At 34.4% G+C, this 22,340-nt stretch overlaps 2 protein-coding genes across 2 annotated transcripts; one reads left to right on the plus strand and one right to left on the minus strand.

The window, feature by feature from the left end:
• The first annotated feature begins 7,957 nt into the window (after positions 1–7,957).
• Positions 7,958–10,704, plus strand: LOC109805703 (G-type lectin S-receptor-like serine/threonine-protein kinase At2g19130). Its single transcript, XM_029272772.2, has one exon. The coding sequence runs from the start codon at positions 8,064–8,066 to the stop codon at positions 10,494–10,496; it is 2,433 nt and encodes an 810-aa protein (XP_029128605.1). The 5' UTR covers positions 7,958–8,063; the 3' UTR covers positions 10,497–10,704.
• Positions 10,705–11,931: 1,227 nt separating this feature from the next.
• Positions 11,932–14,935, minus strand: LOC109805442 (G-type lectin S-receptor-like serine/threonine-protein kinase At2g19130). Its single transcript, XM_020367507.3, is given in 2 exon segments — positions 11,932–12,256; positions 12,258–14,935. Coding segments are annotated over 2 exon segments (2,490 nt in total). The 5' UTR covers positions 14,696–14,935; the 3' UTR covers positions 11,932–12,204.
• Positions 14,936–22,340: the final 7,405 nt, after the last annotated feature.

The raw sequence follows: 22,340 nt of genomic DNA on the forward strand, positions 1-22,340 counted from the left end.
CAACTCGATTTTTTAATTCAATTAACCTTTCATTCAGGCACTTATATTCTTGTGTTAATTGTTTGATGACTAATTGTGAATCACCTCGGATCAATATATTTCGAGCGCCCAAATCCATTAATATTTCGAGTCCAGTTATCAACGCTTGGTACTCAGTTTCATTGTTCGAGTACCTTTTGTCCATTTCAAGTGACACCTTAGTTGGAAATCCTTAGGGGTTTATGATTAGAAGACCTATTCCAGCACCTGACTCATGCTTGGACCCATCAAAATATAGTTGCCAAGGTTTTATGGTTAAGTATAAATTATCTTTTGTTTCTTTCGAGTGATCAGCAAGAAAATCCGCAAGTATCTGGCCTTTAATTGCTTTTAGTGGTTCGAAAGTGAGCGAATATTCAGTTAATGCAAGTGCCCATTTACCAACTCGAGAATGTAAAACAGGTTTACACAACATATACTTAATCACATTACTTTGACAAAATATTATAACATCACGAGTCCTAATATAGTACTTCAACTTTATACAAGCAACATATAAACTTAAGCATAATTTCTCTAAAGAAGAATATCGGATTTCTGCTCCTACTAACGTTCGACTTAGATAATAGATGACCCTCTCAATGCCATTATCATCATCTTGCGCCAGCATGCCCGCTATAGTTGAATCGCTAGCTGAGATATACAACTTGAGTTGCTTCTCTTTAGAGATTGGTGCAAGTACTGGAGGATGAGCCAAGTAAGCTTTAATTTCCTCGAATGCTCTCTGGTGCTCTTCATTCCATCGAAATTCTTGCTCCTTTCTTAAACGCAACAAAGGAGAGAATACTTTAGTTTTACCAGACAAATTCGAAATAAATCTCCTCAGAAAGTTTACCTTACCTAAGAGAGATTGAAGCTCTTTCTTGTTCGATGGAGGCCTGGTCTCCATGATAGCCTTGGTTTTGTTCTTATCTACCTCGATCCCCTTCTGGTGTATAATAAATCCCAGAAATTCACCTGCTATGGCACCAAAAGCACATTTCAGTGGATTCATTTTCAAACCATATTTCCTCATTCTCTCGAAGGCTAGTTTCAAATGATATAAATGGTCTTTCTTTTGTTTTGAGCCAACAATTATGTCATCAATATAAACTTGCACGAACTTACCAATCAAATCATGAAAGATTAAGTTCATTGCTCTTTAATAAGTCGCACCAGCGTTTTTAAGTCCAAATGGCATCATCACCCATTCGTAGACGCCTAAGGCACCTGGGCATCGAAAGGCAGTTTTCGACACGTCATTAGCTGCAATATAAATTTGATTATATCCAGAATAACCATCCAACAAACTCATAATTTTGTTACCTGCAGCGACATCTATCATATTTTCAGCAATGGGCATAGGGTACTCATCCTTGGGAGTTGCCATGTTGAGATCTCGAAAGTCAATGCAAACTCTGAGTTTCCCATTTTTCTTTATAACCGGCACTATATTCGAGATCCAGTCAGGGTATCTCGAAGTTCTGATGAACTTTGCCTTCAACAATCTCTCAATTTCCCCCTTGATTTTCTCGATCACTTTAGGAGCAAATCTTCGAGGACTTTGTTTCACGGGTTTCCTTCCTGGGATCATTGGTAGCCTATGTTCCACCAATTCTCGATCCAGACCTGGCATTTCATCATAATCCCATGCGAAGCAATCTTTGTATTCATGCAAAACTTGAATTATCTCCTCTTTCAGCTCCCCTTGCACGAACTTGCTAATGTAAGTGATTCGCTTATTTTCGATAGTTCCCAGATTAACCTCTTCGAGCGGATCTTGGGATTCTAACTTATGCTCTTCATTAGTGGCCCTCTCGAACCCCAAAGGTGAATCATCGAAAATGCAGTCCAGTTTGAGTTCTAGCTCTTGCTCTTGCTTACCTTCTTTTGTCCTTTTGATCTCTAGGTCTGTTTTTTCCTTTTGCTTTTCATTTTTATCTGAGACTCCATGGTCCCTTTGATTTTCTGTTTTTTGTTTTTCTTCATTCTTCTTTTCGATTTCGAAGTCCTTTTCTTTTTTTTGTTTTTCTTTTTTCTTTATTGACTCGAAATCCATCTCTTCTTTCTTTTTTTGTTTTTCTTCGGCCAACATGGCCGTGCTAACCTCATTGTCAAATTGATCTTTATCGGCCAAGTTGGCCGTTTGATCGGCCACGTAGGCCGATATTCGAGCTAAGAAGCTCGAGTAAGGATCTTCGTCCTTCATGCATCCAGTGGAGCCGAATTCTTTTCGGCTCGAATCACAAATTCTCTCTTTACATCCCAACAAAAGGTTTTCTTGACACCTTCCTCTTCATCCATCACCCTAGAATTGTAGGCGTCGAAAGGTTTGGTCTTGGCAAATGCTGTCAGTTGTTGATCAGCAAAATACATGCCAACTTCATAAGTCTTCTGATCAGCTTCGAGAACCTCTAAACCTTCATCATCGTTCCAGAAGAAAACCTTCTGGTGTACGGTCGAAGGAACAGCACCTACACCATGGATCCACTCCCGACCTAGCAACACGTTGAAGTTTGCCTTGGAAGGCGTCACTATAAACATGGTAGTCCTCTTCACACTTCCGATCTGTACATCGAGCAGAATCATACCTTCAGGATGTGAAGACTTGCCTGCATAGTCGGAGATCATGATGTTGTGGGGTTTCAAATCAGCCAAGGATTTCCCAAACCTTTTTAGCATTGTCTTAGGCAAGATATTCACAGCTGCGCCTCCATCGACCAAGACCTTGTTTACCTCTTGCCCCTCAATCGTCAGTGTTAACAATAGGGGTTTAAGATGTCCTTTCATTTCCTCTGTGGGAGAGTCGAAGACAGCAGAATTGAACTTAGGGATGACCCTCGAGATTTGATTGACCCATATGATTTTGGATTCATAATTGGGGTCATCAAAGAAATCTTCTCGTTGCATATCCTCTAGTTCATTCACGGATTCCATAGCACCACTATACTCTGAAGGTAAAATGGAAACTACCCCACAAATATCTTCCAGAGAATCTTCGAAACCGTTCTCGAAGCAGTCCGTTATCATGTCTTCATCGTCTTCGATGAACTTTCTAGAAGACTCCCCTTTTTGAGGAACTGGGATCGAAAAACGATTTCCTCCCATACCTTCAAAGGTTGCTCTGCGCATCCTTTGCTGCCTCCTCCATTGAGTTTTGGTTAAGTTGTTAAATGGCTGTCGAAAGCCACGTCCATATCCCCCAGCTGGAATTCTAACATTCCCCGTAGTCAAATTCGAAAATTTTCCTGCATTTCCCTGTATTGGGTTTCCCATGCTAGTCATCACTTGTTTACCTCGACCCATTATAGGCCTAGGTGGTGCATTCCATCTTCCAACAGGTACATTCGCGTTCGGCACAAAAGTATTGCCGAACCTAGACAAGTTATACATCTCCATCTTCCCAACCGGGGCATTATATTGAGGCATATGAACTTGCCTCATGGTCAAACCAGCATTCGACCTAGCATTGGGCTTCGCTTTTTCACGCAGCTTCTCAGCTTTGTAATTCTTCATTATTTCTGACTCTTCGAAAGCCTTAGCCGCTGCCCTGTCGAAGACAGCACTGCATCGAGGACACAACATGACCTCTTTATCAGCTTCTTTTTTCTTCGATAGAAATTCCACCAGACTATCCCCTTCCTTTGGGTATATGGGTTCTTGCTCTTTAGCAAAATCCTCCATTAACTCTTCGAGCTTCTCATCAGAAATGGGCTCAATGCTATCATCGTCCTCAGCAGCAACTTCCACCATGTTGATGGACATCGAAACTGGTTCGACGTAGCCAGTATGGGCAGCAAATGGATCAACATCCACTTTCATTTCCTTCTCTTCAAAAGCCAGGCGACCATCAGTAATCGCCTTCTCGATGAAATCCCTGAAACGCACACAACTGTTAGTCCAATGTCCATACATATTATGATATTTGCAGAATTTCTTTCCTTTTCTTTGCTCGAAAGGTGGAATTTTATGATTCTCTGAGAGTATAATCTGTTTATCTTTTAACAAGGTATCGAATATCTTTTCTGCCTTACTCACATCAAAACTATATTTCTTAGTCGAATTCCCCTCTATATTATCTCCCGGTTTTAACATTTGACACCGATACATAGGACCAGGGCGTAACTCTGCTAAGTTAACCTCAAAATCTTCAATCGAAATCTCGTAATTAGAATCGTCACTTAGCTCGGAGTTTTCTAAATAAGCCACCTTTTCTTTTCGAACAAATCTATCAAATTTTCTTAACCTTTCTTTTTCTACCTTAATTTGTTCGATTCTTCTCACCTTTTCGGCTAACTGGGCCATATCTCTCAACTGTTTATTTACTAATTTTTTGCGTATCGAGAAATCTAATCTTGTTGCTGCGATCCTAACTAATTCATGTTCAGGTATATTAGTATAACATCGCGATTTCAATTGCCTGAACCTATTTAAATAATCATCTAAAGTTTCCTGGCTCTCCCTCTTAATGTTCATTAAATCAACTATACTCACTTTCATTTCTTCTCGGAAGAAATGTTCATGGAAACTACCTTCTAACTGAACCCAAGTGTGTATCGAATTAGGGGGCAGGGTTGTGAACCATGTAAAGGCATGCTTAGTCAATGAACTTGGAAAATATTTCATTTTTAAATACTCATTGTTTGCCAAATCCCCACATTCAACCCCATACCTAGCTATGTGTTCGACTGTTGACTCAGTTAACTCTCCCGCGAATTTTGAAAACTTCGGTACTTTTATTCCTCGGGGTAATTCTACTTGAGTTATATAATCTAGGAAAGCTGACACAAAGTAGGGGCGTTCATTTCGACCCACCTCGAATCCATGTCTATTAAGTATCCTTTCTACCATTTGGTCTAAGTTATCCTGTGGGTTTCTATTAGGTCGAACTACATTCTGATGAAAATTTTCATGCCCCCCAGGATTTTCCATCTCATTCAAATTTCCACTCATGGCTCTCGAAGGTGACCCCTGTCCTAATTTATCTCCAATTTTATTTATCAATTCATACAAAGGAGTCATAATATTATGCATTTGTGTTGACAACAAATTGACCATGTCATGATTACTGTGGTCTATTTGTTGTCGAAGAGTCATCATGGCTTGGTTACTAATACCCGTAGGTACATAACTCCCTGGTCGAATTAAAGAACCTTCCTGACTTGTCCCTACATGTTGATATGGGTCTTGCATGAAAAAACCCAAACCATTTGGCCCAGGGTTGTACCCTTGTGGGGGTACGTGTACTTGTGGGTTAGTCCCTAAAAAGGGTATAGGCATTTCTACGTGTACAGGTTGGGTATTACGCCAATTTTGTGGCATGCCCCAGGGGTATTCTCGACTAACGTTAGTCAATTCTTGAGTCATATTAATTTGCCTAGCCCCATGCTCAAGCCTAGGAACATTTTCGACCAGGACCGAGGACGATCCTGTTGCCCCCCTTGTTCCATTAGTCACATTATCAAGATGAGGACTCTCTAGTTCTACATCAACATGGTTATCATTATTTGTTTCTCTCCTATTGCTAGCATTAGATGTAGACATAGTTCTTCCACTCCTAAGTCTCATACAACACGTGCACCTAAAACTAGTCCAATTATGTTCAATTTCAATGAGTCCCACCGGGCGTGCCAATTTGTTTACGGTGGAATATGTTTTATGAATCCTTGTTATTTAGACTAGCACACAATGTGTTTCAATTTAGGTACTTCACTGTGTTATTGCGGTATTGAGAACAAAAAGTAGAGTAAGAAGTCTCAGTAATTACTTGTTTCGAAATGTTCTTCTATTAATACTAACAAGCAATGTTCATGCACGCAAATAATAATGTGAACAGAATGAACAATACATATATTAGCAATGCAAATCATAGTTCATTTCGTACAATGATCAAATTACGTTACACATGAGAACATATTGATCAAAGTATATGAATACACTAAGTGATTAAACAAAGAACAAGAAGACTATTCTACTTCTACTCCTAAAAAGAGAAAAGAAAAGTGGCCGAGAGTCAGTCATACCCAAAAACGATCTTGTGCACGAAAGCCATATGTGTGTGTAGGCAGAGAGTGCTTCAGAGTTCAATTCTAGTATGAGTTTTTCGACCCCTGTGAAGGTCCGTAATCCTTGTATTTATAAAGCACTCAAGAGCGGTTAATTCTGTGCATGTACGCCTCTAACTCATAACCGCTGTCCACTATATTTGCTACGTGGTCTTGAATTATAACTTCCTTTAACCGTTCTTCCCACGTTTCTTGTTTCTTCGATTGATTTTTTTGGCGACCGTTTTGGCTTAACTTCCATGTTCTGAGAGTTTCAACTTTTCAATTATTCTCGAGTAACACTTGTTTGTTCGATTCTATCTCGAGTGCTCCCACGTCCCACGTGAGATTTGTCATAAGTACTCAGCATGTGTTGATTTTACTTCTCGGGCAGCGCTATCAATCTTTTTCGAGTCCCATAATTTCGAGTGGATCCAACAGTTGGTATATTCAGGATTCCTTTCATGTTGCACCTAGTTCAAAAATTAATTTAAATATAATGATGATATTCAACAATATAGTGTCATATAAGGTAGGATTTTTATGATAATTAATAAATAAAAAAATCGAGTGATTTCTATCGTAATTGATAAATAATATATAAAAAACTTAAATATATTTTGAATCTCATACAAAATGAGCAAAATTCAATTCTAGTATCTGATATTCTTTTTCATCTTTCTAAAACTTGGAAGCATCTTTTTTATCCTTATAAAATATTTTTGTCATTGTAAAATAAGTAAATTTTAGTTTTAGTTCATATAAAATATTTTTTATTTTTTAAAATTTAAAATTTTTATTTTTATTCCTAAGAACGATTTTAATATATATAAATATCATTTATTTTGATGACCAATAAAATTTTTAAGAAGTGTCACACACTAACATTATATCATTAACAATTATAAATTTAGACTTTAGGGTTTATGATTTAGAGTTTAAGATTTAGTTAAAAATAATTCTAAAAATAATAGTTTTAAATTTTAAAGGATCAAAAATAAAGAAAAAAAATTTATAGTGACCAAAAGTAATACTTGTTCATTTTATAAGGAAAATAATAGTAGACAAAAAATTAAGCTTTGCAAGCTTCTTACAGAAAAACAAGATTTCATTTTTTTTAATTATGAACATGATTACATATATTTACGTAAACAATAAATCAAAATCATTGCAAAATAAAAAATAAAGATGCTCACATTTCAAATCTGATTTCTCAAAATAAAAATCTATCCGTCCAAATTTAATTCATTGAAATAAACTTTTGACAAATTTTATGATTAAACCTATTGTTGAAATAATTTTAAAATAATTCATAAAAAAATTATAAGTCACTTTTAAATTTTTAAACAAACATTTTGTTAACCTTCTAAAGTTTTTAGGTGGCCTATAGATTGGAATACATTGTAGTCTCCTTTGGCTAAATTGTCATGCTTATTGGAATGGAACCGAGGATCTTCACACTGATCAATCTATGAGTGTGAAAAAAAAAACACTACTAGTCATCAATTCATAACCGTCTGATGAAGATAACGTAACACGAATCATGTTTTATTCTTATATTTAAAACATTCATTTAAGATCTGAATCAGCTAAAAAAATTTTCCAACGATTATAAATACTTCGTTGGATGAATATGTGTGATTCCCTCAATTCCAAGTATAGGCGCGCTTGACTTATAACATAATTTTGTGCATCATTGATTCAATCTCCAAAGGAAAAGAAAGCTTAGAAACAAATAGTTTATGGATAATATTACATGCATGCATAAAACCCCTTTTTCCCTCCATTTTCTTTTTGCTTTGTTTCGTTTCATCTCTCGAATTTCTACACATTTCACTTGATAACTGCTCCATCCTTATCACAAGGAAGCTTCTTCTCATACGTTGACTATGACCAAACATGTTGTGAGGGAAGATTGCTCGGACCAAAAGGGCTAAAGCTGAAAAGTCAGAATTGTGTTTGTGAGATGCTGAACAACATAATAGCTCTTTGACCTTAACTATGAGATGGACTTGTTCCTTCCATTCATCTTTTATTTTTCATCTATCTCCACTACCATTGCTAGCAACGTACAACATCAACATGAGGAACCCACGCTTCAGCCTCTCACTTCTCATACTCCTTTTCTCAATATTCACCAACAATTCCCTTGCAGCTCTCACCACCGTCTCCACAAACCAAACTCTAACTGGTGACCAAACCCTCGTCTCAAAAGGTGGAATCTTCGAACTCGGTTTCTTCAAGCCAGGTAACTCCTCTAACTACTACATAGGCATATGGTACAAAAAGATTAGCCAAAGAACAATTGTTTGGGTAGCTAATAGAGACAACCCAGTCTCTGATAAGAACACTGCAAAATTAACAACATGGGGTGGTAATTTAGTTCTCTTGGACGCCTCTTCAAATAAAGTTTGGTCAACAAACATTACTTCTCCAAGTTCACCTTCTGTTGTAGTAGCTGTGCTCCTAGATTCCGGGAATCTTGTCTTAACAGAAAGTCCTAGTGATGCTTCTGCTTCAGACTCACTCTGGCAGAGTTTTGATCACCTAACAGACACGTTCCTTCCGGGTGGCAAAATTAAACTAGACCATAAAACAAAGAAGCCTCAATACCTGACTTCATGGAAGAACAACGAAAACCCTGCCACGGGTCTCTTCTCTCTCGAACTAGACCGATCCGGTGCTTATATCATTCGTAGGAACAAGTCTGAAGAATATTGGACAAGTGGTCCCTGGAATGGACACATTTTCAACTTGGTTCCCGAGATGAGGTTGAATTATATCTTCAATTTCTCCTTTGTGTCGAACGAGAACGAGAGCTATTTAACATACTCCGTGTATAACTATTCTATTTTATCTCGGTTAGTGATGGATGTCACGGGGCAGATCAAGCAACTCTCGTGGTTGGAGAATGCTCAGCAATGGAACTTGTTTTGGTCACAACCGAGACAACAGTGTGAGGTATACGCCTTTTGTGGTGCGTTTGGGAGCTGCGCTGAGAACTCGATGCCTTATTGTAGCTGTTTGACTGGTTTTGAGCCACAGTCACCCTCTGATTGGAATCTGGGGGATAATTCAGGTGGGTGCGAGAGGAAAACCAAGTTGCAATGCAATAATTCCGATCCCTCTAACGGGGATAAGGATAGGTTTTTTGCAATTTCAAACATGGCCTTACCTAAACATGCAGAATCCGTTGGAGTAGGGAATGCAGAGGAATGTGAATCAACCTGTTTGAGTCACTGCTCCTGCACAGCTTATGCATATGACAGTAACGGGTGTTCAATTTGGTTTGGCAACCTTCTGAATGTGCAACAACTATCTTTAGACGATAGTAGTGGACAAACTTTGTATCTCAGACTTGCAGCATCTGAATTCAATGATGGTAAAAACAGAACCGGGATGATTATCGGTGTGGTTGTAGGCGGGTTTTTTGTCATTGGTGTTCTCTTGGCCCTTCTGTTTGTCAGGAATAATCGAAGAAAGGAAACAGTTGGAACCGTGGAGGGTTCGTTGGTGGTATTTAGGTACGGAGAATTGCAAAATGCAACCGAGGATTTCTCTGAGAAATTGGGAGGAGGAGGAGGGTTTGGTTCTACTTTCAAAGGAATATTGAATGATTCCAGCGTGGTAGCAGTGAAGAAATTGGAAAGTATTGGACAAGGAGAGAAGCATTTCCGAACAGAAGTTAGTACAATAGGGACAGTGCATCATGTAAACCTTGTTAGGCTACATGGATTCTGCTCTGAAGGTGGCAAAAGGTTTCTAGTTTATGATTACATGCCAAATGGCTCATTGGATTCCCATTTGTTCCAGAACAAGAACTCTAAGGTGGTATTGGATTGGAAAACGAGATACCAAATTGCTTTGGGAACAGCAAGGGCATTGGCTTACCTTCATGAGAAATGTAGACACTGTATCATACACTGTGATGTAAAGCCAGAAAACATTCTCCTAGATGCTGATTTTTGTCCCAAGGTTGCAGACTTTGGCTTGGCTAAACTTGTTGGAAGGGACTTCAGCAGGGTATTGACAAGTATGAGAGGAACAAGGGGTTATCTTGCTCCTGAGTGGATTTCTGGGGTGCCTATCACAGCCAAAGCTGACGTGTACAGCTATGGAATGATGCTTTTTGAGTTTGTATCAGGTAAGAGAAACTCTCAGCCATTTGATGATGGCCAATTTACCTTCTTTCCTACCTTTGCAGCAAATGTTGTTGTCCAAGGTGGAAATGTTCTAAGCCTTTTGGACCCTATTTTGGAGGGAAATGCTGACACTGAAGAGGTAACACGATTAACAACAGTTGCATCGTGGTGTGTACAAGAAAATGAGAGTCATCGGCCAACCATGGATCAGGTAGTTTATATCCTTGATGGGGTCTTGGACGTGAATTTACCTCCAATTCCAAGATCTCTTCAAGTGCTTCTCGACAACTAGGAGAATTTTGCTTAATTGTTATGAAGAAAATTTTAGAATAAGATTTGTGTCTTATATCTTTACTGAGTCAGCAGGTCAGTTAGTTGTTAGTTCTGTTTTGGAGAGGAAGTTAGAGTTTAAATAATAGTGGGATAGATTGATTTCATAGATTCTTGTATTGTAATCTTTCAGTATTTTTCGGGTCAATTATAATACTCTCTTCGGATTCCTTTCTCGTATAGATATCTCTGTTCATTCTTTTGAATTGTTAAGAATCCTAGTTCTAAGAAATTTCTTAACATTAATTATGAGATTCTCCTCTCCATGATAGTTCCATATTCAATTAAAGTATTGTTATTTCATATAGATATTACTATAGGCAAAGGGGGTAAGGTTTAGCATTATCTGCAACCTTATTAAGGGTAGCGTAAATGATAAGTAATTGATAAGTAAATCAACCAATGTAATAATAAATAAGACAAAAGGTTAAGTTATTGATCATAGAGACTTGTATTTATAATTACTTATATATTGAAAAAGAAAACTAGTTTTGGTTCATGTTATTTATATATATATATATATATATATATATATATATATATATATATATATATATATTACTTTTAGCATGTATGAGAGTTATTTTTCTACATTTGTTCTTTTAATTTTTTTGGTTTAGTTTCAAAACTTTAATTTTTCTAAGATTTCAATATATTTTTATGAATTTTTTTAATCATATTTTTATATGTAGTTGAAATAATTAAAATTAATATAAGTGAAACATTAATATTATTTTTTAGTGAAGAAATAATAAAGATGAATAATTAATGTATATAAGTTAAATGTTTGTTAATTTATGTGTAAAAGGAGTAATGATATACGTTTCGAAATTATATTCTGAATCACGTTTTGAATATTAAAATGTTAATATTTTTTAATAAATTTATTATAAAATAATTATTTAATTTAATGTTTTATAATTTAAATTATTATTTTAATCATTTTTAATGCTAAACCCTAAAGGAGCTCAATCATTTTTCGTGTAAAAGATGTTAGAATCAAAATTTTAAAACAGAGACTGTACAAATGAGCTGAAATGCACTCAGTGAGTGTGTGTTTGATTTGACTCCATTCCCATGAAAGCAATACCATTATTGTTTCTAATGTATGTCCAAACATACATAATAATTGAGATTTTAAAGATGAAAAAAAATGCTTTACTGTAAAGTGATATTCAATGTTAGTTTGTGGCAAAAGGAGCGATGACTCAATTTGTTTAGAAATTAAAATATATGACGAAGATAACTGTTCACGAGTCACTCCTTTGTGAATCTGGAGATAGCTTTTTGTCTGGACTCCAAAAGACACTCCTCCGCATCTAAATCACATCAATGAGTACAATAACATCTACTACATATCAAATAGCGTAATTTTGATTGAATATAAAACCAACATAGAAAGAGAATTTCATGATTTACTTCATTCCTTATAACAATTACAATTACATTCAAGGCAGAGGAATGATACATGGATAACTGCTACGTTATACGAACCTATCATCTTGCTGTACTTATTTCTTCTTATCACATGATATTATTTATCACACCAACAATTGTCTCTCTCTACGTGTATACGAACTCTCGGTGTTGAAGGATAATTATATTCGTACAACCAAAAAAAAATGTTATATTTTGCATGAGTAACAAATAACAATAGAGAGACACGTCCTCTATTTTTCTCCTCGCAAGGACTTGTTGCATGCAGAAGAGATGTTACTTTTGGCTTGAGGAGGAGTTCTTAGAGACGTTGCTCTTCACCTGTGAGCTCTGCGAGGAGTTTGAGTCAGTGAAGAAAACTAAACTCTCGTGGCTGTCAACAAACATTTGAAGGGATCTTGGAATGGGAGGCAAATTCAGCTCCAAGATCCCCTCAAGGATTTGCACCACCTGACCCATGCTTGGCCTGTGAGCCTCATTGTCTTGGACACACCACGAAGCAACTTTAATGATTCGAGTCACCTCCTCAATCTCAGCATTACCCTCCAAACCAGGGTCCAAAAGGCTAACAACATCGCCACCTTGCACAACAACATTTGCTGCCAAGGTAGGAAAGAAGGTAAATTTGCCATCTTCTGATGGCTCAGAGTTCCTCCTACCTGATACAAACTCAAAAAGCATCATTCCATAGCTGTACACATCAGCTTTGGCTGTGATAGCCACCCCAGAAATCCACTCTGGCGCAAGATAACCCCTTGTTCCTCTCATTGTTGTCAATACCCTGCTGAAGTCCCTTCCAACAAGTTTAGCCAAGCCAAAGTCTGCAACCTTGGGACAAAAATCAGCATCTAAGACAATGTTTTCTGGCTTTACATCACAGTGTATGATACAATCTCTACACTTCTCGTGAAGGTAAGTTAATCCCCTCGCTGTTCCCAATGCGATTTGGTATCTCATTTTCCAATCCAACGCCTTAAAATTCTTATTCTGGAATAAATGAAAATCCAAGGACCCATTTGGCATGTAATCATAAACTAGCAACCTTTTGGCACCTTCGGAGCAGAATCCACGTAGCCTAACGAGATTAACATGTTGCACTGTCCCTATTGTACTAACTTCTGTTCTGAACTGTTTCTCTCCCTGTCTAATGCCTTCCAGCTTCTTCACTGCTACCAAACTTGAATCACCCAACGTTCCTTTGAAAACAGAACCAAACCCTCCTCCTCCCAGTTTCTCAGAGAAATTCCTCGTTGCGTTTTGCAAATCTCTGTACCCAAACGCCACCAACGTACCCTCCACAGGCTTTCCTGCACCAACCATTCTCTTCCTTCGCCTAATCAAGAAAAACAAAAGAAGGGCCAAGAGAACCACATTGCCAACAACCACACCCACAACAATAATAGTCACGTTATTGTTTTCATCATCATGAAACTCAGATGCTGAAAGTTTGAGAAGCAAAGTTTGTCCGCTACTATCATCTGAAGATAACTGTTGCAGATTCAGAAGGTTTCCAATCCAAATCGAACATTGGTTACTGACATATGCATAAGCAGTGCAGGAGCAGTTACTCAAACAGGTTGATTCACATTCCTCTGCATTCCCTACTCCAACGGATTCTGCATGTTTAGGTAAGGCCATGTTTGGAATAGCTAAAAACCTATCCTTATCCCCGTTAAATGAATTGGAATGCTCGCATTGCAACTTGGTTTTCCTTTCACACCCACCTGAGTGATCCTCCAAATTCCAATCAGAGAGTGACTTTGGCTTAAACCCCGTCAAACAGTTACAATAAGGCATCGAGTTCTCAGTGCAGCTCCCGAACGCACCGCAAAAGGCGTATACCTCACACTGTTGTCTCGGCTGTGACCAAAACAAGTTCCATTGCTGAGCATTCTCCAACCAAGAGAGTTGCTTGATCTGCCCCGAGACATCCATCACAAACCGTGATATAATGGAAGAGTTATACATGGAGTAGGTGAAGTAGCTCTCGTTCTCGTTCGACTCAAACGTGAAATTGTAGATATAATTGGCCCTCATCTCGGGAACCAAGCTGAAAATGTGCCCATTCCAAGGACCACTTGTCCAATACTGTTCAGACTTGTTCCAAAGAATCAAATAAGATGTGCTTCCTTTGGGGTCTAGTTCCAAAGAGAAAAGACCCGTGGCAGGGTTTTCGTTGTTCTTCCATGAAGTCAGGTATTGAGGCTGCTTTGTTTTATTGTCTAGTTTAATTTTTCCACCCGGAAGCCACGTGTCAGTTGGGTGATCAAAGCTCTCCCAGAGAGATTCCTCAGCAGAAGCATCATTAGGACTTTCTGTTAAGATAAGATTCCCAGAATCTAGGAGAACAGCTACAACAGAAGATGAACTTGGAGAAGTAGTGTTTGTTGACCAAACTTGATTTGAAGAGGCATCTAAGAGAACTAAATTACCACCCCATGTTGTTAGTTTTGCAGTGTTCTTATCAGAGACTGGGTTGTCCCTATTTGCTACCCACACAATTGTTTGTACGGTGATTTTTTTGTACCATATGCCTATGTAGTAGTTGGATGAGTTACCTGGCTTGAAGAAACCCAGTTCGAAGATTCCATCTTCTGAGACGAGGGTTTGGTCACCAGAGAGAGTTTGGTTTGCGGAGACAGTGGTGAGAGCTGCAAGGGAAATCTTGGTGAATAGAGAGAAAATGAGAATGAGAATAGAGAAGCGAAAGCATGGGTTCCTCATGTTGATTGCAGGGAGAAACTAAAAGTTGTGTTCATCAAGTGAAATGATGAATGAAGGAACATGTCCAACTGTCTAAGTGATGTTGGAACGAAGGAAAGTAGTTAATGCGCTAACGACGATTGTTGTGTTCATCAAGTGAAACGGGACATTTGTTCTGACTATTCTGAGTTCTCTAATGTGTGTTGTGTGTCCTTGTCATGAGTTGTAAACGTTCTGTGATACGACTTATGTCATGATTCAGCAACCACAATCATTTTGAAAGTATCATGATATATATCGTATGCTTTGTTAATTTTTTTATTTCTTTTTTCTTTTTATCGTAATATATTACTCATTATATTTAGACTCATGTCGCTTTTTACTAAGTAACTACTAGAGTTTAATGTTTACCAAGCTCATTAGTATCGAAACAATACAACAAAGTTTATTATGATTTGTGAAGCAGTATTTCTCTTATGGCTAGTTCTTATTCACACTTGGGCTAGACAATAACTCAATCTTCTAAACAGGACAAAACTAAACTTTAGAACAAGAACAGTTATATTTGTATTAAAAAAAAAAAAGTAAACAACAACTCTAGAATTGAACTGAAAAAAAGTATTTTACTTGACATAATATACTGGAAAAGCTTTAGTATCATCCAGTTTTGTAAAAGCTGCAGAGATTTTTTTTTTCCGGGGTAAATGCATAGTCCACACAAATTTTCTTAAATTAAACAAGCATGTCCTGGAGATTTTTCTACTTGCGAGTTGGGTGCATGCAGTTTCAAATTTTAAGGTTTATTATCACCAGACCTGACCAGCTAGATCATTATTATTGTCTATAAATGAATTAGTAAACTAATTGTGTTAGCTTCATAACTTTCTCTAGACTAAGGGAATGGCACAATCAAGCACTTTATCATAATTCAGGACTCAGGAGATTTAAAAAAACAAGGCTCTGCTTCTAATTCCAAATCTAAATCCATGTTTTTTTAATTATAAGGTATTTTCACGTTTAATTTTATTTTATTGTTGGAAGTATTCAAAGAATTAATCCTTGTTCAGTCAATAGAAAACGAAGATTACGTGGCCTCTATTCACGTTTTTCTCTGTTTTCCGTCATTGTCACTTCTTTCAATAAGGATGAAGACATTGGTAATCAAGTTGAGAGGTTAGTTGAGAAAAGACGAGTGGAGTTAATGTGTAATTAATGGAAAGCACATTATAACATTTTCACCGGAAAAATAAAATCTAACAAGAATCCTAGCCTGTTGAGGTTTTTTTCTATGTGATGTTGACATGATCCTAACTGAGCTTGAATGACAGTGGTAAAGGTGTTGGTGTCCTCGTACTGAAGCAACATATGTATACAAAAGTAGTGGTTATCTTTAGACTTCACGTTCAAATTATAAATAGTTCTAATGCAAATATACTGAGGGAACCTACATGAAAATGAGGTATTTCACTTATGTCAATGGTATGCTATGATCAAGGTCATGTCGAGAACCAGTGCTTGGTGAGTGATTCATTCATACTATAATTAATGCATACTATAGTTAAATACAAATTGCATGTAAAACTATACTCAACTTAGATGGCACTCATGATTTGAAATGTAACATAAAATGTTAATGGTTTAAATATATTTTTAGTCTCTCAAATTTAAGATAAATTTATTTTTAGTTCCTGTAATTTTTAAAAATTTTGTTTTAGTCCCTTAGGTTATCAATAACATATTTGAAAGTGACTAATTAAAACAGTTATGCAATATCAACCAGATTTAATATGATATTTTCAATATAGGTAAATTTTATGCAATAATATTTTATAAATTTTTTAACAAAATTTGAATACAATGACTAAAATAAAATTTTTTGAAATTACTGGAATTAAAAACAATAATTTTAAATTTGAGGACCAAAAATAAATTTACCCTAAATTTGAGGGATTAAAAACATATTTAAGCCAATCTTAATTCATCTTATAAATATTGTTCCACAGTTTTATGCATATTGCTCCTACAAAATAAAAATTATTGATTTGTCATTGTGTAAGGTATTATCTATAATTGTTGGTTCGATGGATTAATCCAAAGTTATTTTTATTTAATCTGAAATTTTGATAATATCATTTATTTAATTTGAATCTAATTTGATTAAGATTAAATGATACATGAAACATGATCATATTATATTATATTTATTTATAGATAATACTGATTTTAATCTTATGTCTAGTTAAATCAATAAATTAAAATTGAAATACATTTTATTATACATATTTCAAAACAAATATTAATTTTTAGCACCAAATTGTGTAATGAAAATGTGTAAAATTAAATTTAAAGTATATTTCAAATTTAATACTGGATTCAATTAGAAGGACTGAGCCTTTTTAAATACAAAAGATAGATAAGAGAAGGTGCCCCTACATCTACATGTGTCTTTATCTACAATGGCTATAATACTGGCTAGTCCAGCCTCTAAATTCTTAATGCAATTATATGAAATCGTTTACTCATGAGGACCTGTTTGTGTTCCTATTGGGCTTGTCCTCTTTCTTCATTACATTGGGCTGCTGGGCCTATCAGTTACTTTCCAATACAAAATAATACTAACTCCATTTGAGCCAACTCACCTAATTTTTTTTAATTTAATTGATAATAATAAATTTATTAAAAAAAATGACACATACATTTTTTTTTCTAGTTTTTAAATAAATATTAAATTCTCTTATTTATTTATCTGAGTAACATATACGATTCCTTATATAAAGTAATATTATTCGTACACTGTTAAGAAATAATAATTATTAATGTAAGTGTGTCAATAATTGAATAAAACTCAATCTCTTATTTAATCTTAACTTTTAAATTATATCTTAAATATTATATGTTGTGATTTAAATATATATACCGATTTTAATAAGCAATTTTAAAAATTAGGATGAGAATTTATTTTTTCAAAATTGAAGTACAATGAAATTTTTCATAAAGAAGACATAGTATTGTATATAATTCAAAAATAAAAGACAAACATGTATATGATTAGTAGAATATAAATTGATTTTTATTTTTTATCCTTCTCTAATTTCAACTAATGACATTATTTTAAGGGAGGTAAGTGATTTTAAAATACTAGAGACAGTATATATCATTTAAACAAACGCAAAGAAATGTGAGTGCAATTTTTTCATAATATATTGTATTTATATTATTTTTTTAAATTACTTTTCTACTACTTCTCTTTCTTAATTAATACTTATATATCTTTTAATTAATTAGAATGCATGTTTTATATTATTTTTTACTGTTAGTTAATAATCATTTTTCTCTCAACCAATTAGAGTGTATACTTTTAAAGAGTTTATAATTAGTACATTGTATTAAATTAAGAAAATATATTTTAATTAAGAATATTTTGATTTTAAAAATTAATATAAATAATATGAATTGGAAACAAATATATTAAATTGAATGTTATAAATAAAAATAAGGTAGTAGATGATTCAACGGTTCACTTCACAGTTGATACAAATGATGCATGTGACTATGTCACTTTTTTTTAGGTGATAGACAGATACATAATGACCTCTAATTTAATAATAATATATTGTATTTTAATAACATTTTAAAAAAGTAGTGTTCTCAATTATTATTATTATTATTTGTATAAGACCATAAGTATTTTTTATGAAAAAATTGTTAATTAGATAGAATTAGTATAGACGAAAAAAAATTCTTTAAATACTTAATAGTTATATATTTAAGTGATTAGCGGTCTCCATTCCTATTAGTTTATGGTTTTGGAATGAGACATTCCTCCTTTTCTCGAACTTTTTCTAGTAAAAGATAAGGTTATTAATATAACTTCCAGAAACTTGTATATACAGCTACAAATTCAACTTTTTTTTCATTTGTGCGTCATAGCAACAAATTCAAAACAACAAGAAACCCCGAGTAGTTGTTGTATTTATATGAAAAGTCATAATAGGCTATAGGCCCACCCGAAATATTGGGATGACTATCCTTTAATTGGGCATTAGACTTTTGGAGCCCAAGTTTGTCTTGATCTGTTCTTCACTATAATTATTTATATTTATAGAATAAATTTAATTTCTGATAATTAGCTACAACAAGAGAGAGAGAGAAATTGGAAATATTTGCTTTGCCCGAGTTTCAGCTTTGAATTGATTTTGATTTTCAAGAGAAACTCAATTAGTTTTATAATGGATTTAATGTCTCAACGACTTCACTTTACGACACTTCACACGGTAACACTTCACATAATTTTTCATTGGTCAAAATCTTTCATTAGTTGGAATCCTTTGTGGATAGTTTTGAGATGTCTGACCACTTTTAGGATCAACAACTGATTCCAAGGTCACTCGTCTCTAAATTACTTTAAATCAAGCACGTTTAACTATGAAGTTATTATGGGATAAGTTATCGAAAAGTATATACATCTTATGTCAAACACACTTAATGGTGGAGTTCTTATGGATAAGCTACCAAAAAGTATATGCATTTTATTGGTATAGGTAATACAAATTAATTTTTTTAAATAATTATCAACTATACAATCTCATGCTAATACAAATTTCTGGATGTCTCTCATTCTAGTGTGTTCAAGTTGTTACAAGCCCATTAATGTATGCTTCATCCCTAAATCACACCATATTGAGTGAGAGGACCTGCTCTAATACTGTTGTAACACCTCTCAAATTTGAGGTCTCAACAGCTCCACTCAACAGCTCCACTCCATGGCATTTCACACGATGATACTTCAAACAACTCCTATTTGGTTAGAACCCTCCATTGATAGCCCTCTTTGAGATGTCCGATCATCAACACAAGGTTTTTCAACATGTTTTGTTCTTACTCGCACACTTTCTAAAAAAACTTTCAAGAAGGTCAACTATCCTTAAATTACTTTAAGTCAAGCACATTTGAATGTAGAGTTCTTATGGAATAAACTACAAAAAATTATATACATCTTATTGACATAGGTAATAGAAATTAATTTTTAAATTCATCTTCAACAGTACAATCTCACACTAATACAAATCTATGAATTCCTCTCATTATGATGTGTCCCGACTATTACAAGTTTAACTAACATATTTTGTAAATTTGCTAAATAAGTTAACTAAAAGTTGGGGAAAAAAAAGCTAAAAGATGATAAATTAGTTTATTAAAAACTATTTGATAAAAATAAAATAATTTTTTATAATAATGTTATTAATGCAAAATATTTACTAGTTTTTCAATGATAAAATCTCATTGTAGAAAAGACTTGATTGGTTATATTTAATAATTTTTATAATCACATTTTTTTTCCATTCATAACACTTGAACTTGATATTTAAGATTTTGATTTATTGGAATCAAGTCAAATATTACTTGGATCAACCATATGTTGACATAAAACTAATTATTAAAATAATAAAGTAGTCAATATAAGGATAAATTGACATACAAGAAAAATATTATGAAAAATAATAATGAGAATAAAAAAGAAAGAAAAAATTATAAGTTTAAACGCTACATTAAATAGTATTTAAAAAATGATATCAAAATATTGCAAGCTATTAAAATAATTATTTATTATATATATTAAATTTAATTAATTACTAAGAACGATCTTTTATTAAGGTTATCAAAACTTTTTTTTTCCTCCTCAGCCACTCATTAATGTTTTATTTGGTTTAGAAAGAAAAATAATAATAAGAACTCATTTTTTACTGATGTTTTTCATTTTTCTTTTTCACCCTCACTTATCTAAGTAAGTGGAGGAGAGAAATTTTTTTTCACTCTTTTACTTTTAATTTTTATCTATCCAAAAGACACATTTATACTTTGTTTCTCTTTTATTTCTATTGTTTCTTTTAGTGAGGTTATCTCACAAATCCACTATCCCAAACCCCAAGAACAGTGCATTATTTGCAAAATTATTGTCATTCCTAAGAATGATAAGAGCAACTCCAACGGGAGTTTCTTAGCTCATCAAGCAACTTTAACATGAGTTTCTTACCATTGGAGAAGGTTGAGCTGGCAGCAAGAGTTTCTTGCAGAGGAGAGAGGATTGCTTCACCAAGCAATGGTTGCTTACTTTTTTAAAATGAAGGAGGCGCAGCAGAGAACGACGGAGGAAGGCGGAGGCGCGATTGGACGGCGGTGGCGTCCAGGTGGACATCGGAGGCACGCCGGTGGACAGCGGAGGCGCGTCGGTGGACAACGGAAGTGAACGTTCTGCCGTGGGTGGCCAGCGGAAGCGCGCTGGTAGACATCGGAGGCGCGCCGGTGAACGTTATGGCTGGACCAGCGCAGTGGCGGCGGCAGCGACGGCGACAGTGGTAGACGGTGTAGAACGTGCATTTTGGAAGAAAAGGAAAAGGAAGAGAAAAAAAGAAAACTCTTTACGAAGAGAAGAAGAAGAGGAAAGGGGAGAGAAAAAAAAGAAAACCCTTTAAGAAATAAGAATTAAAAATTAAAAATATTAAAATATTAAAATATTAAAAATAAAAAAAAAATAAATAAAAAAATACCTTAAAAAGTTCCGTTGAAGACTTGAAGTATATTAAAATATATTGAAAGCTTTATTTTATTTTTAATATCTATTAATTGTATATTTTTTCTCATAATTTATTTTTTTATTATAGTGCAATTGTCCTTTTTAATAAAAATTTTAATTTGGTTCATAAATGATTTGAAAAAAAATTATGAAAACTGAATTTCTTAAAGTTTTTTATTATTGGAGTGAATTTCTGTTTGAGTTGTTTAATGCTGACATGGCATACTGGGGACCACTTTTTTCAGTTTTCAATAATGAAGTAACTCAAAATGAATTGTTTCCATTAGAGATACCCTAAGATTTAGGAGATAAGGAGACAGGGGAGAATTAACAGGAAAATACCATCCAATAAAGAACTAAAAGTGAAGAAGCATTACCTACTATTCATATATTAACAATGAAAATTGTAACAAAAAAAATTATTAACAATGATAATTAAGTTGGGGCAAAAAACAATGATAATTAAGAAATTAATTGGTTTTTTTTTATTATTTTATTTATTAACCGCCATTTTATTAATTCTTTCGAAAACAAATGTCATTGACCCATGGAGGCACGATAGAGTGATATAAAACCTATCAATTTAATGACTCTACGGAATATTAATTGTCAAGCAGAAATATATTTAGTCTGATCAATTTAATGACTCTTCTGACATCTTAATTACCAATCATCAGGATATTTGAATATTGAGAATAAATTAGTCCAGGAAAAATATTAATTTGCACCATACTTATAGTTGTAAGTTATAACTAGTATGCCTTTTCTGGTTCCAAAGAAAGTTACTGATTAGTGAATTTTATTCTGTTTCCAAATATGCACGTTACAATATTTCAAGAGAAGAGTATAAATTAATTAGTCAAAGAGATTTTTTTTACAGACAAATAGATTAAAAAAAGGATTTTTATATATTATTTTAAAAAGAATGTTGGTAAAATATAAAATTAATTTTACTTTAATACTTTGAAAGGTGTAATTTATTAATACAATTGAGTAATGCTCCCAAAAGAATTGAACATTATAACAACTATTTTAAAGAATTAAACAAATGAGATTATTAACAACTTGTTCCAAACGATTAACAAATCATTT

Source organism: Cajanus cajan, chromosome 10 (genome assembly GCF_000230855.2).
Source record: "Cajanus cajan strain Asha chromosome 10, NIPB_CcT2T_4, whole genome shotgun sequence".
NCBI classification, from domain to species: Eukaryota; Viridiplantae; Streptophyta; class Magnoliopsida; order Fabales; family Fabaceae; genus Cajanus; species Cajanus cajan.

Excerpts from the sequence above, each read along its gene's own strand:
- LOC109805703 (XM_029272772.2), top strand. The coding sequence starts at position 8,064 with ATGAGATGGACTTGTTCCTTCCATTCATCTTTTATTTTTCATCTATCT.